Below are 16,264 nucleotides of genomic sequence, written 5' to 3'. Positions count from 1 at the left end.
TTACACAGGTAGCAGTAAACCACATAGCTTGCCCCACATAAAATCTTTATCTATTTTGAGCCGTAACCGCTCCGCGTTGTGTGTAGATAGATTCTATTTTTTTTTTATTACTGTTACTGCTTGCCTGTGTAAATTGGCCTTTATATCAACATATTGATTTTGCCATGCAAACCTTCAAACAATGAAATACTTAGTATTGTTAAAGACTTTTTTTCTCCTCTCTTTTTTAATTATCTCCCACCTTATTCTCATTCCATTATATTCATATATATTCCATATAATACTGTTATATAATACAGTATATATATTTTCTCTTCATTGTATTATTTTTTTTTTCAATATGGTTTCTTCTTATAATTAATATAGTTGAAAGACTTTAATATTATAAAGTACTTATTTATAAAAACATTTTTTTATTTTATTTGCACAAAAACTTTCCAGCAGGAACAAAGTTACATGTGATGTTTGACAAAAATATTTAAAAAAAACAAAAAAGATTTTATCTAAATTACTTCTCTTTTTAACAGCATATAAATAATGATCATATTCACAATGAGAAGAAGGAATTCATCTGTCATTGGCGTGATTGTATACGAGAGGAGAAACCATTTAAAGCACAGTACATGTTGGTAGTACACATGAGGAGACATACAGGAGAAAAACCACACAAGTGCACGGTAAGTTGTTTAATTTCTGTAAAATCATTTCATTTTGAGCTACAGTACACCTCATAAGTACCCAATATTTTTGTTAGTGGATTTCCAGCTGAAAAGGTGTAATTTCACCACATTGTTTTGCTGGTGACTTTTGAATGTTAGAAAAAGTAACTGTGCCATCTATAACTCATGTACTCCACCGATTTGTGGCCAATATAAGAGCTCTGGCTTATCTCACTCACGCACTGTCTTATTTAGCTCAGTCAATCTTTCAAATATTCTTCCCATACAAGTTATAAACATTCATTATACATATTCAATATGGAGTCATTTACAGTATAGAAATTGTACTAACTCCTGGGACTTGGTATTTATGTTAGTAATTTAAAAATATATATATTGTATTCAATATAAGTATCAGAATATCCAATATCTAAATAATTAAAAGTAGGGTATTTAAAATTGGTATGTTTTAAGCTCTGTCTACACTATCAAACTTTATGTGACAAAAAAATGTGCTCATATATAGATGATAGATAGATGATGTCATATCACTACCATATTTGGGCATAGCACTACCATATTTGGGGACATCATACTTTTTTTGTCGAACTAGTTTGATAGTGTAGATAGAGCTTAAAATTGCTTGTTCAACCTATAATTACCTAAATGGCCATTGGATATATTGGTTATAATTGTGGGATACAGTCACTCTGTATTTTGAATACATGCTGTTGCCATAGTTATTTATGTGATAGGATCTAAGAAAACATCAAATAGGGACATTAAGATAAGAACAGTAGACCCCCTCAGATTATTAATCTTGATCTCAAATCTGATTAGTCAGTAAAGTGTGACATTTATGAACATGAAATATTGACCCTTATATTTATTGAAATGACATTTAGACTTTACATTCCCAAGAAACCTTTGCACATCTTTTTTTTATTTCATACACATCCAACAGTGAGCACAAACTTGCCAATTACAGGATGGATAAACTATTTGATAATTTATTGTGCTTATAAAAGCTCTGTCTACACTATAAAACTAGTTTGACAAAAAAAAGTATTGACATTTTGATAGCTAATTTATATATTTACTTTCAGTTTGAGGGATGTAACAAAGCATATTCCAGGCTAGAGAATCTCAAGACTCATTTGAGATCTCACACAGGAGAACGTCCGTACGTCTGCGAATTCCAAGGGTGTACAAAAGCTTTTTCAAATGCGTCAGACAGAGCTAAACATCAAAACAGAACACATTCCAATGCAGTGAGTCAATTGTTATATTTTGTTTATTTTATTTCTTGTCAATTAACAAATCTATTTTGATGGAGCAGAGCCAATTGCAATTATAGGTGTCACACGAAATGTGTTGGATGAATCTAAAGCTCTGTCTACACTATTAAACTTTATATCTTTATATGACAAAAAAAATGTGATGTGCCCATATATAGACATGATGATGTCATATCACTACCATATTTGGGCATATTACTACCATATTTAGGCACATCACACTTTTTTTGTCAAAATACTTTGATAGTGTAGACACAGCTTTAAACCGTTTTTGTTTTCATTCTGTTTTCAATGTACTTAGTATCTAATTTATGTCCGAGTAGGGTACATTTGACCAATTGAAGATAGGTATAAAGCTCTGTCTACACTATCAAACAAGTTTGACAAATAAAGTGTGATGTGCCCAAATAGGGTAGTGATAAGATTAAATATGGTAGTGATATGTCATCATGTCCATATATGGACACATCACATTTGTTGTCACATAACGTTTGATAGTGTAGACAGTACGCGAATGTCATTCCTAAAATAATTATATAACAGTTCATTAACATTCATGCTGTTTTAGACTGATTATTATTATTGTATTCACCACCCGAGTATCTGAAAATAAACTGTTTTACAGTTTTGTGCAAAGGAAAGTTTTTTAAATTAAATTTAAAATAGTTTTGCTGATTACCTGAACTATTTCTGTCATCGCTTCTCTAATAAGAACATTCAGCTGGTGTGTGTACTAACAGTAATTAATCATAGCCAGCTAATGATAGATGCCTGCCACCAATTAACCAACTCAACATGTATCGGGTTTTCTATTTGAGACTCCGTTATCATTTTATTGCATTGAGTCATCTTCATTAAAATGTTTTGTTTTTTAAAGTTTGATTTACTTACATGTATCCTATTTACTTCCTTGTGTATGTACCTTTATTTTTTTTTTATTGAGGAAATATATGACTGTACTGCATTACCATACAAAATATACTTTTAGGTCGTGTTTCCACAGCCAATAAAATTATCGGTTAATTTTTTAACCAATAAAGTGCGCATGATCAGTCATTACCAAACAACCAGATGCCCAATCACAACGCAACAAGGTTAAAAATTGTCGCATTTATCCGATAATTATCCGATTTGAATGAGATAATTATCGGTTAATTTTCCTTGAGTGGCCAAACAACCAGATTCCCAATCACAACGCAACAAGGTTAAAAATTATCGCATTTATCCGATAATTATCCGATTTGAATGAGATAATTATCGGTTAATTTTCCTTGAGTGGAATCGGTTAAACCCCGCTTCCATAGGCAGTTTATTGGTTAATTTTTGGCTGCGGAAACACCTTATTGTCTATGTTCTGGCCTCTTTCTGTGCCATAAGTTAATAAGTTCCAAGTTGTCATAATTTATGTGTTGTGTGTGGGAACAAATATAAACAAATTTAAGACTAGACTGTGAGGGAGGTATAAACAAACCGAAATATTAAAACAATGGGTGTTTTTAAATGACGATTTTGTGAGGGAGGTGTAAACAAAAAAGGTGAATCATTTAAATTCTTGGTTTTTTAAGATTATAACTGTGAGAAAACTGTAGACAAATTAAACTAAATAAATAATAATTTACTCAATATTTTCATAATAACCTTTTCTGTATAGTAAAATAATTACCATAATATGTTTTCAAATCCAGTTTGATATATATTATTATTATTATTACTCTCATAAAAATAGTATTTACCGTTCCATGAAAACAAACAAAAAACACTTGTCTTTTAATGAACTATTATTTTATTTCTAGAAACCGTATGTATGTAAAATTCCTGGTTGCACTAAAAGATACACCGACCCAAGCTCTTTACGCAAACATGTTAAAACCGTCCATGGTCCAGATGCTCACGTGACTAAGAAGCACCGGAGCGACAAGAAAGACCCGACGTGCGACAAAGGCAACGACGGTAACAACAACTTTGGAAATGAAAAAAGCATCGTGAACGGTGGAAGTATCGGAAAGGATGTAGATAGCGGAAGGAGACGAGAAAGTTCAGATACGATTGATAGAAGTCCGCAAGGACATGATACGGCCACCCATGATATTAAACCTTTGAGTGTAGAGAGTAATGACTCTCAAAATGTAAGTACATTTTTCAAAAGTAACACACAAGTTCTTAAATAAATATCTAAATGTTCTTATTTCCAAGTATTTCTTTAAAGATGTATTGTCCCCCAAAAACATAAAAAATGAAGATTAATAAAATCAGTTTTAATAAAGTTATTCACTTCTGTAAAAAAAAATAATTTCACTTCTAAAAAGACAAAAGAAACATTTCATTTTAACAAAAAAACCATTGTCAGACAGACATTTCTTTCAGGTAAATTTTTTTTTTTATCCAATTTTTGGTCAAAGTGAATAAATATTATGTGACATTAAAATGGCATATTGAAAAAAAATTGGAAACAATTTTTATATTCATTTTTTTCCTTTCAGTATGGATGGTCAAATACAGAGATACAAGGGGTTATCCCAGAAGGAGGTTCTTCCCCTCACAATGACAGTGGCGTTGAGATGACGATGATGACAGAGGATGACAAGATTCAAGACAACCATATCTCGTCAAACATGGATGCCATCAGTGGTCCTTCTGGTCGAGGAGGAACGTCAACGGCCCACACCGTGAGGATTGGAAACGGCGTGTCCATCAAGAGTGGACGTAAGAAGGTCAAGTCCACTACCACAAGCAGTAGAATGGCTAGGGTTAAGAAGACTGTACCAACTTTGCCAACCCTTCCTACCATCGTAACAGCTCGTATGTATTTTTGTTTAATATACAGTATACATCAAATGGTATCTGAATTCAAATGGAATAATGATTTTGACAACTATCATCTTTATTATAATAGCACTAAGCCAAAATTTGTTCCTCTATCTCCTCCTAAATCACAAGTCTGATACTAGCGCCTGTTCAAGCTGTGGTACCTTTAAATTCCCCTTTATCTGTTAAGCTATATTAGAACGGACAATTTGTTTAAATATAATATTGTCCTTTTGTTTTGCTGTGTTGTGTAAAATTAATTTTTTATTTTTGTAGGTTCTCCAAAACCTCACGATCGAAATATTGAACGGATACAATTTGAAGAAGGTTGTGATAGTAGCCAAACATTTGTCAGTACAGCTGACATAGCCAACCGTCGTGGTAGTAACATCAGTAATGGCAGTTCGTACTTCAGCAGTAGTCGGCGCTCTTCTGAAGCCTCTCCGTTCCCGATCAGTCAGTTCTCAAGCCGGAGATCAAGTGAAGCAAGTACGTACATGTCCTCAAGAAGGACGTCTGGTGCGTCAATGATGTCTAACCGCATGAGTGTGCTCGGTTCTCCGTATGATCCTATCTCCGTTGGATCTTCGCGTAGATCCAGTGGCACTAGCATGATGAGTGGTCCAACCGGGCTACCAGGACTATCGGTCCAACAACAGCGTAGGTTACAAGCTAAATATGATCATGTCATGAAAATGCAAGACCAGTGGAGTGAAGACCGGTACAGTCCGTCCCCAATGCCGCTGTCATCACGTCGATGCGAGAGTGCTGGTGTATGCGGGCCCCCACACACGCCGTTGCCTCATGAAGTTCCAAATACTGGTATCCGTCGGGCAAGTGATCCAGTTAACGGTGGTCGAAGAAATGCTCTTCCAATCCCGCCAAACATGAGATCTATGATGGGTAATAAATTAGGGGTGCAGGGAATAAGAAACATGTGCTTTACGTCGCCGCCACCAAATTGCATCCCAGAAAACGTTGCGATGGAAACTGAAGAGATGATACCCGAGGAGACCATCCCATCTTATATAAACAATTCCAATCAAAATTCAATGAACTATAGTAGTATGAATGAGGTCAGAGGTCATGATGAGAACAGGGTTCCTCAGTACAATCAAATGGTGATGACGCAACAACAAAGTTACATGCAATATCGACAGGAATCTCAAATGTTAGATAACACTGGAATGAACAATATCAACATGATGAACAATGAAATGAACTCTGGCATGTCACAACAGAACTATAACATTCAAATGAGGTCAAATCCAGTTGCTATGGAGATGTCACCAGATTGCAACCAGGTCACGAGTACCGTCGATATCGGTCCTCAGCAAACCAACCTCGGTAGAAACTGCAATGACCTGATGGTGGAAGGTCTTGCATCACTGAGCACGGACGGCATGGACCATGTGGAGCAGCTTGTGCCAGAGAATGAATACAATCCTGTTGAGAAGTTGTTATCAGAGGTCGCACCACCAATGCAGCAGCAGCAGACATACGTCAGACCAAGAGCTATGCAAAGATCAAACCTGAATACAAACATGAACATGCCACCTCCATTGCACCCAGCACCGGTTAGCCTAGCAAGACAAATGAATATGCAAACTCATATGGCAAATATGAATATGCAACAAGGAGACATGAATATGCAACAAGGTGAATTAGATATGCAAAGAGGGGAATTGAATATGCATAATGGCGGTATGAATATGCAACAGCCAGGTATGACCAACTCAGGTATGTCTACTCCAAACAGAATGATGACCCCATCATCAAACATGGTGGTTAATGATATGTCTTCCATGTTGTCGACTTTGGCAGAAGAGAATAAATACCTCAATTTGATGTCATAGGGTACATCACTGTTGTACACCAGTATGCAATCTATTGATCACTCATGGCTGCAAATGTTGTGATACTGAAACTACACCAATCTCCAAAACATCAATCGATATATTTTCAAGCGTTTGTACAGTGTTTCATTGAAAAACGTAAATTGTTTTTTAATCTGTTTTGTCCATTGTACACAATATATATGCCATTGTCTGGTGCTAAAACAAGCTAGAAACAGGGTACATAAGTTGTAAAAAAAAAGATGTTTTTGTTAAATATCTGATGATAATTCTAGTTGAATTAAAAGTATATATGCCAGTATTGGGCCAGAAAATTCCTATAAATAAAGACTGCATCATGGAGTAAGTTTTGTCAGGTTGGGTTAGGAATTATTACCAGTCTTCAAGTGGATCCATCATTACAGACTAGGGGGGGGGGGGAGGGGGCTAAATATTTCATAAATAATAAAAATGATCCATCGGGTTGCAGAGAAATAAAAATAGGCTTTAATTTATTTTTAAAAAACATGGGTGCGTCTGTCTTCCTACATATAAAAACTACTTCTTAGAGTAGTGTTTACCAGGTTGAATTTTAATTTGTATATTTTACATAATTGTACTCCAGACCACATAGTGGAATTGGAGAAACCTGATAATAGGACTGTGGTCTCTAATTGAAGGATGATCAGTGTTTGTCAGTATTTATGCATTGTTGTGCTATTCAATTCCAATAATATATATGTTTATTTTATTATAAAGTACAGTATTTCTGTAACGGTGCTTTATTTTATAAAGTACAGTATTTCTGTATTGGTGCTAAGTTGTTAATTCTTGATACATTTTCCTGAGGAGGAGTTTAGTTTAAGAATAAAATACCTTGAAAATCTTGTGCTAAAATATTATGTAACATAGCCAAACAACTCAGAATTTGTCTATGATCCATTCATTGATAATGTACAGTATTTGATTCATTTAAAATCAATTACTTTTTATGCAAAGTATTTTATCATCATGAAGTATGATGTTTTAATTTTAAAATGAAAATCTGAGGCAAAAGATGCCAAGTAATGTGTTTAATGTATAGTTATAAAATTGAATTATTTATGCAAAAATATTACCAAATATGGGAATATGCCTGCCCTTCATTATTCCGTCCAGAAATTTTACTTATTTTCTTAGAAAACTATGCATGTTGTATTTTACCAACAGTATTTTTGCTAGTAAACCACACATTTATGTGGTATTTGTTGTAAATAAAACTTTTTAGCCATTTTTAAATCGCTAAATTTTAACCTATAGTATTTTATATAATTATTATATTGCTAGGTAGAACAGTAGTTTATAGAATGTAATTTTTAGTTAAATGCAGACTAAACATCAATTGTGCTATATAAATTTTATTATTTTTAGTTTTATATTTTTTAATTTTTATTTCTACAGAGTACACTTGCTAATTGGTGCTTTGTGTGCAAATTTTTGTTTCAGCTATTTTATTTCTAAAGTATTTAAAATATCTACTTTTTAATCCGACGCTGTAAACAATGAAGTTTGTTTGGTAGCGGAGTTGAAGCAATTCTAGCTCTTACAATTAAAATTTGTAGAAAGACATCACTGAAACCTTGAGAGCGAATAAATCATGTACAGATCTGTAACTATTTCTTGAATTCCTTTTTCAATTCTTCCCTTCTTTCAGTAACATTGTTCTTGCTGTAATACTTTATATACATCAATAAAGCTCTGTCTACACTATCAAACTTTATGTGACAAAAAAATATGATGCGCCCATATATGGACATGATGATGTCATATCACTGCCGTATTTGGAAACATCAAACTTTTTTTGCCAAACTAGTTTGATAGTGTCTTTAAATGTGTCTGTAAATGTGTATGGGAAATTCCTTGTATGCTCAATCTTTCAACAAGCATCAATGTTCCCTTGGCAGCTATTTAAAGCATTTCTTTGTCTACACTATCAAACTAGTTTGACAAATAAAGTGCGATGTGCCCAAATATGGTAGTGATATGCCCAAGGATGGTACAGTAGCAATATGACATCATCATGTCCATATAATGGGAACATCACATTTTTTTGTCACATGAAGTTTGTCAGTGTAAGTCAATCCCACTTAATATCTGCATTTTCTAAAGCATTTTATCATCTTCTTTTAAACTCCCAAGCTTTGATTATCTATTTCACAATACTGTACACAAAAGAAGAAATACACTTCAATTCATTTGTATTCTTTTGCATGGTTTGTACTGAACCATTTATTTACTCTTTCGTTTATCTGTTCACAATATACTTTACAAACATAAAACACACACTTATGACATAGGCTTGGTCATTCAAATGACCGCTCTCTTTAAGTCAATCTAACTTAATATCTGAATCCTGAACCATTCCATCTTATTTTAAACTCCCAAGCCTTTTGATTATCTATTCACAACCATTGGTTCACATAAACACTTTATTAATTTTATTCTTTTGCCTGATTTTTACCATTTATTGTATTGACTCTTTTTTTCATCTGTTCACAATATATTTTACATACATAAATACACACACACTTATAATAACATTTCTTTTTAAAATAATTTATTACTATCATTCCAAATCTTGTAAATTTATAGTGCTTTGAGTAAAGTCCGAAACTCGCGAACCAGCATTTAGAAAAGATTTCCTATCGTCTTGCGATTGAGTAAGATTTGACATAGAAAGCTGGTCAGGTGATATAGCTGTAAGCTGATTGGCCAGATTTGAAGTGTCTGGAGATACAACTGATAGTTGATTGGCTAGACTTGAGCTGCTATGCGATACTGCTGAAAGTTGATTGGCTAGGCTCGTAGGTGATACAGTAGTAGTTGGAAGTTGGAAGGAAACATCACTTTCTACTGGAGGATCATCCTATATAGTAAGAGAAGCATGTTTAAAATAATGATACAGTACGGTAGAACCTACATATTACGTACGGTACGGGACCAAAAGACGTATGCAAAACATGGGATTTCTGAAATCCAGGTTGACCTTAACCTGACCCCCAAATACATAGATCATAGCTAAAAAGGCTGTCATGTTTGCCTACTTTACTCGCAGCATGTAATGTAAGAAAATAACACTAATAAAATTACTAAAAATTATGGGAACATAAAACAAAGGTTCTACTGTATTATATATACAGTAATATGTACAATTTGTCTAGTTCTTTAAAAGTGTCCATCTACTAGGAAACAAACATTGATGACTGACCTGTAAGAGCTGTGTTTGCACATACGGCGTTCCTGTTGATGGGTCACGCAGGGTCAAACCTGTAGTCGACACTGAACTCATGGGAAACATTGACGATGAAAATGATACTTTTACTGAAAATAGAACATTGTATTATTATTTAATTTGATGATAAAGCATGTATGTTAAAACTTCTTCCATTTATTTAGGCACACAAAGAATGGCAAATCACTGTCCTCATACAAGGTGACAATTAACAGGAAAAAGAATCAAGATATATTAGAATAAGCTGCTTGGGTTCAGATTAAGGTTAGTGTACATTTTATTATCATGATTAAAAACAATTCAGGATAGGTGAATCAATGTAATCAACATAGGAGGGAAGCGGCTTGAGAAACACGGTGCATCTGAATTCACCCGGCTCGACGAGTGTCTGTTTATCTGTCACGAATATGCGCAATGCGTCACATTTCCCTCGGACAAATGTGAACAATTCAGGATAGGTCAATCAATTGAATCAACAAAATACTAACCTGTGTCAGATGTTACAAGTTCTACTTGACCATCAAATTCTTTTCTAATTTCTTTAGGCAATGCAATAAAATCCGTTCTTGCCGACCCACTCTGGTTCTCTTGAATGATCTTTGACTTGTGTCGACCAGCAACAACATCCTCCGTCAGATCAGCCACTTCCGGTACGCCGAGGTTGCTCTCCAGATGAGATGTGAAGTTGGTAGCCATCGAGGGCTCTGTTGCCTGAGTTAGTACACTGACAGGTAGGGCTGGTAATAACAACTGTTTGTCTATTTCTCCCGCATTGTTGATTAGTTCTGTTATATCGACTGTGCCTTGGGATAGCGATGTCACCTGCGATAAATCGACTGAAGACTGAGGCAATATTATTGGCCCTGTCTGTACTTGAGGACTTGCTAATACTGTAGGATCAAAGCAAAATAAAAATATTAATAACATTGTTTATTTATCACAGGATATAATTAATGTACATGACCGAGTATAATCCCATCTCCAATTAAGAAACACTGACTCGGAAAGACTATTAAAATCCATAGTTAATTTTGAGCACTATCCTAATTGTAAACCCATGGGACTACTACTACTATACTCGGTCGTATATGGTATTTAGCTTTAAATATCAAATTTATTGAATATACATGGTATTGGGAATTTTTTTTAAACCAATAATAATAATATATTATTATTGAATATAACAATATTCCCAATATTCAAGCCAGATTTATCATTGCAAACATTATTACCAACATCAGATTTTATAAGATATTTAAACTTTACCTGAATCTATCTGTCCCTGATCCCTTCCTTTATCCAACTTGACAAATATCATTTCATTATCAACTAGAAATTCAGAAAATATAAAAATGTAAGAATACACAAAAACTAAGAAGGCCATGTTTGGACTAGCCAACCTACTGTGATTTAGCTAACATTCAAAAATTAACGAAAGCTCAGTCTACACTATCAAGCTTTATGTGACAAAAAAAATGTGATGTGCTCATATATGGACATGATGATGTCATATCACTACCATATTTAAGCATGTCACTACCATATTTGGGCACATCACACTAGTTTGATAGTGTAGACAGAGCTTAAGACTTACATGCCACTGGTGCACCATGGGTTTTGATCACATGGTTCTTGACGCCCATCCTTGACGAGAACATCTTTTCGCAATTGTCCCAAGAACAGCAGAATGTGTACTTCTCTTTGATTGGTTTACCCATCTTGTGGCGTTTCACATGCATGTAGTGGGAGCTTCTTGCTGAAAAACTCGCATTACAGCCTAAAAGTTTAAACAAATTGTTCATGATAAAATTATTGAACCCTCAATTTTGCTTTGTTAAGAAGACCACTCATTTCTTTTTATTATTTATTTATACTGGGCGACCTCTTCAGTCAAAGACTGGTCACCCAGAGGGCCTAGTTATGATTAGTGGCTGTGATGTACTAGTATACCGGGGTAACCTCCTACTCATCTCAAAAGATGTACTAGGTTCTTTAAATTGCACATGAACTAGATGTGTACACTGGACCTACAGTTTATAGTCCTTATCAGAGAAGACTTGTTCTACCACCAGAATCATGGAGCGAGTGAGCCTCAAACCTTTGCCAATGTTATGGCTATGTAATTACGGTTCCATTGTCTTAACCGCTCTGTCTTTTAAAAAAATTATAACCGATTAAGAAGTCATTGAAAAAAAAGAATATTTACCTTCAACAGAACATTTATAAGGCTTTTCACCAGAATGCGACACCAAGTGACCTTTGAGGTGTTCCAGTCGAGTAAACATCTTGTTACATCCTTCTTGGTTACACATGTACTTGCGCTCTCCTGTGTGCCGTACTAAATGTCTCTTAAGCTTTTGGATACATGTAAATGCCCACTGACAACCCTGTTATAAATAATATTAATATAAAGCATATAAATAAAAGCAATTATGTACTTTGTGTTTCACCTTAGTATAGACAGTTGTAATAATCAAGTATTCATTTAGCTTTGTCTACACTATCAAACTCTATGTGACAAAAAAATGTGATATAACTTACATCAAATGTACATTTGTAGGGTCTTTCCCCAGTGTGTGACATCATGTGGAGCCTAAGCCTACAGCTCTTTTCATACACCTTCCCACATCCCTCAACAAGGCAAGGAAATGAATGATCATCTCGCTCATGTATGCGTTGATGAGAGCCTAAAGCACTGGTTGTTGTGAAGGATTTATCACAGCCTGGGTGTGTGCACCTTAAAATAAAAAAAAAAAACGGTAATATTTAATATCGAACATTTATAAAGCGCTCTTTTTTCTCTCTCTCTTTTGTGGCATAAACACGACTTTTATTCACATTAATATCATCTTTCCTGTCATCACCATAAAATCATATTATTTTCATAATTTTTCTCTTTACCGGAGTCTCACAGTACAATATGAAAAGAATAACTATTGAAATAGGTGAGTTTTGAGGAGAAATTCGAATTTAAAAGGGGGACGTAGTGTAGCGGATGGAATGAGGAAGTTGGTTCCAGATCTCTGGTGCCTGAGCACATTATTTTACATTAATTAATGGGTTTTAATAGTTTTGGGAAGGTTTTTTTCATGATGGGACATTATTTTTAACATTTTTGTCATCAAATGAAATAAAAGAAAAAATACAGTATCAAAATATTATAGTATAAAATTAAAATAAAGTGTATAGACATATTAATTGTAAGATAAAGAAAACAAATGAAATTGCTGTAACTTACTGTAATTGTTGATCTAAGAAGTGTTTTCGTTGATGGATTTTAAGCTTAGCTTTAGAACTGAACACTTCTTCACATCCCTCCACGTCACATACTTCTATATTTTGCCTAAAGTGCGTGTTCATATGTATCTTGAGGTTGTATATAGTAGTAAATGGTTTTGCACAATTCTCTACAGTACACTAAATAAAGAAAACAAGATTATTTGATATATTGTTTATTAAAAGGGAACTTTTATTTATGTACTGTTTCACTTTCATCTTAAATAGAATTAATAACCTACTACTTACTGTACGCAAGTAAATGAGGACTTGGCGATAGTTTTTACTGTTATTGTGTTTCGTGTTGGGCTCTCTTGGAGAACAGTTTTGTTACTGAAGAGGTCACCCAGTATAAAGAACAAATAAATTAATAACTTACGACAAATGGTTTATTGCCGTTATGTCCCAGCTTGTGTCGTTTTAATTTATATAATGTTTGAAATGACCAGCCGCAATCCTCTACATCACACTAAGAACAAAAATACAAAATATGAAATTACATTCTAATAAATGTGATAAAAACTCTAAAGCTCCGCCTACACTATTAAACTTTATGTGACAAACAAATGTGATGTGCCCATATATGAACATGATGATGTCATCACTACCATATTTGGGCATATCACTACCATATTTGGGCACATAACATTTTTTGTTGATAGTGTAGACAGAGCTTAAGAACAAAGTTAGTTAGTGAGGGATGTACAAGAGTATGTATTATTTACCTTAAAAGGCCTATCTGTCTTGTGTGATAACATATGCACTTTTAGCCTGGCTTTGTTTGGTAACAATTCTCCACATTCTACACACTTCTGCTCTGGTTCATCTTCCTAAAATATAAAAAAAAACTATTAGTTAAAAACAACAAAGTTTATGTGAGGTCAACAGTTGTTTAGAAAACAACTGCCATGTACGTTTTATTAAATGCGAGTGTGGTACTTAGTTAGCATTGATGCATTTCCAAGTTTTTATATCTTGCCTTGACTTTCTTTTTCTTTTTCTTTGCTTCTTTTTTTAATTTGACATTTGGTTGCTCAACAGATGCACTAACACTGCTAGTAGTGGCATTACCTGTAAACAAGATCAAAAGGATTATATAATGTGTGTCTGTAAACAATAACAGCAATACAAATAATGACAATAAAAATAAACACAGAAAAACCAACAGAATTGGTCAGTCAGTACCTGTGCCATCAAGGACAAATGCTTGGTTTCCATCACTGAGTTGTATAACATCAAGAACCGACAACATTGGCACATTTTCGCCATCAGTGTCAAGTTCCGTACTGGTTTCCATTGGCTCTTGATCGTTTTTCCCTTCTGCTATGTGCGTCAATAATTTGTTAGCTTCTAACGGTGTACTGGCGTCGACAGACTCTGCCATTTCTAACTGAAGATCACCAACGGTTGCTGGAGAAGTCGGATCCATGGCGACCTGAAACCTCTGAACTGCACCAGTTTTCTCCTGACTGGTAAAAAAATAAATCAGAGGTTGATTCTGTCCGTTACCAACAAGTGAAGCGAGCGAAACTGGTGAAATGCTACCGAGGTTTAACTGGAGTACATTAGAATTGATTGTTGTCGCACCGGTTGAACCATTTAATGATTCAACAGCAACTGCAAGCTGATTTGCATCAATTAGAACTTGATCAATATTCGCTGTGGTGACATCCGTTCCAGCCGAGGATTTTCCATCAACATCATCGTATTCTTTTCCGCCGGGGCCACCGGGATCGATGTTTACAAGCCCATTTACAAGTTCTCCTGTATCAGTTAAAATGGGAGCCAGCCCAGTCCCACCATCTTGTGATAACCCTAAATTTGTCATATCAAGGTCAAAACTGTTTGCTCGGATTGCGTTGTTGGCATTTAATGTTTTGTTTACGTTTGGGAGTTTGAAATTTGCCGCGGCTGCATCCTCCACAGAAACAATACAACTGCTTCCAGGCATCGTAGAATGCACTTCCGGGTTTTCTTTCATCTCAACCGGCTTATTTATTATTAATTTCGCGTGAGTTTGCTCACCAGTTAACGTAAATGTATTATCATCTCCGGCTGATAATATTCCTGAGTCTTGACTATTTAGCATATCAGCAATATCTAAGGTGGATTGACCCGTTGCTTCGCACAGAATGATGCTTGTTGGTTCAGCAACAGCCACAATTGAATCATCCGTTGTTGTCGGAGGAAGTAAAAATGTTTCTTCGCTAGCCCTTTGATCGAATGCACCCGCTCCGCCATCTTGAATTCGAAATTGAGATCTATCACTATCTTCAAATGACACATTCTCAATCCAGTTGCTGTTTTTTGATTGTTTTCTTGTGGTTTTTGGTGTTATAATCCCTCCTAAATTCAATGGTGAACTTCCCACATCAGAAGCCTCTTCTGCTTCTGTTGTTATGGGCCCCTGAGTTTCCGAAAGGAGGGGCCCGTCCATACCTTTTCAATGGGTCTTTCAAAGAATATTTTTCAGGGCTAGGTTAACACGTGATATAGATAGAGGGCGATATACTAATTTATACTGAATACACAGTATTTCAAAATTAATACTGTACATCTAAATTTATATGGAAAGCTACATCTTTCACCCACACAAACCAACAAAAAAGCGTGTTAACAATTTGAAAAATGAATAAATAAAAAGTGTCGTTTGATGGACTGTATTTGCTTATTTTATTGCCAGCCACATACCCAGTACAGATGTACGTACAGGCATTGGGAAATACTATATATATATATAAAATAAAAAAACAGAATAAATACGATTTTATAGATTATTATCAAAAAGGATTCAAGTTTGAGGAAAGAATTACGATTTCGATTTCTTATTAAAATCATAAAAATGTAAAATAAATAAAAAACAATAATTTATATTTAAAAATGATATAGTGGGTTTCACTAAAGTAACAAAATTGACAAGAGATTGAGTAGACTCGGAACAAAGGACACTTTGAAGGGAATTTTGAAGGGAATTCCCCTTTTGAGATGAAATGGGCGTTTCTCTCTAGCGCGTTGATGTTACGCGCTCGATACCACCACGGTTGATTGTTGACGTACTTGTGTGTAGAGAACAGTGAAACAATACACAAAGAGACAGATGGAATACATTGCTTAATTTAG

At 34.7% G+C, this 16,264-nt stretch overlaps 2 protein-coding genes across 3 annotated transcripts in view; one reads left to right on the top strand and one right to left on the bottom strand.

Moving 5' to 3' along the window:
* LOC144849473 (zinc finger protein GLI3-like) overlaps positions 1 to 7,009 on the top strand; it is a 30,667-nt gene extending 23,658 nt beyond the window's left edge. The window contains exons 9-13 of the mRNA XM_078706392.1: positions 528 to 677; positions 1,766 to 1,930; positions 3,751 to 4,083; positions 4,438 to 4,756; positions 5,039 to 7,009. Coding sequence (XP_078562518.1) covers positions 528 to 677; positions 1,766 to 1,930; positions 3,751 to 4,083; positions 4,438 to 4,756; positions 5,039 to 6,618 — 2,547 coding nt within the window. The 3' untranslated portion in view covers positions 6,619 to 7,009. The remainder of the gene's footprint in view (positions 1 to 527; positions 678 to 1,765; positions 1,931 to 3,750; positions 4,084 to 4,437; positions 4,757 to 5,038) is intronic.
* Positions 7,010 to 8,877: 1,868 nt separating this feature from the next.
* Positions 8,878 to 15,590, bottom strand: LOC144849483 (uncharacterized). 2 transcript variants are annotated; one of them, XM_078706413.1, is made up of 13 exons: positions 14,330 to 15,590; positions 14,124 to 14,215; positions 13,870 to 13,974; positions 13,524 to 13,613; positions 13,107 to 13,285; positions 12,410 to 12,605; positions 12,075 to 12,255; positions 11,463 to 11,645; positions 11,135 to 11,197; positions 10,357 to 10,758; positions 9,845 to 9,957; positions 9,162 to 9,502; positions 8,878 to 8,921 (listed from the first exon to the last, which is right to left on the bottom strand). In XM_078706413.1, exons 1-12 carry the CDS (start codon positions 15,579 to 15,581, stop codon positions 9,203 to 9,205), a joined length of 3,156 nt encoding a protein of 1,051 aa, XP_078562539.1. In that variant the 5' UTR covers positions 15,582 to 15,590; the 3' UTR covers positions 8,878 to 8,921; positions 9,162 to 9,202. The 2 variants fall into 2 exon arrangements, with proteins under 2 accessions (XP_078562539.1, XP_078562529.1); XM_078706403.1 differs by lacking the exon at positions 8,878 to 8,921 and having other exon boundaries at positions 8,928 to 9,502.
* Between the last annotated feature and the right edge of the window lie 674 nt (positions 15,591 to 16,264).

This window comes from Antedon bifida, chromosome 1 (genome assembly GCF_963402885.1).
Source record: "Antedon bifida chromosome 1, ecAntBifi1.1, whole genome shotgun sequence".
In the NCBI taxonomy this organism is placed as follows: domain Eukaryota; kingdom Metazoa; phylum Echinodermata; class Crinoidea; order Comatulida; family Antedonidae; genus Antedon; species Antedon bifida.
Note: the sequence above shows the minus strand (reverse complement) of the source record. Positions and strands in the feature narration are given on the sequence as shown.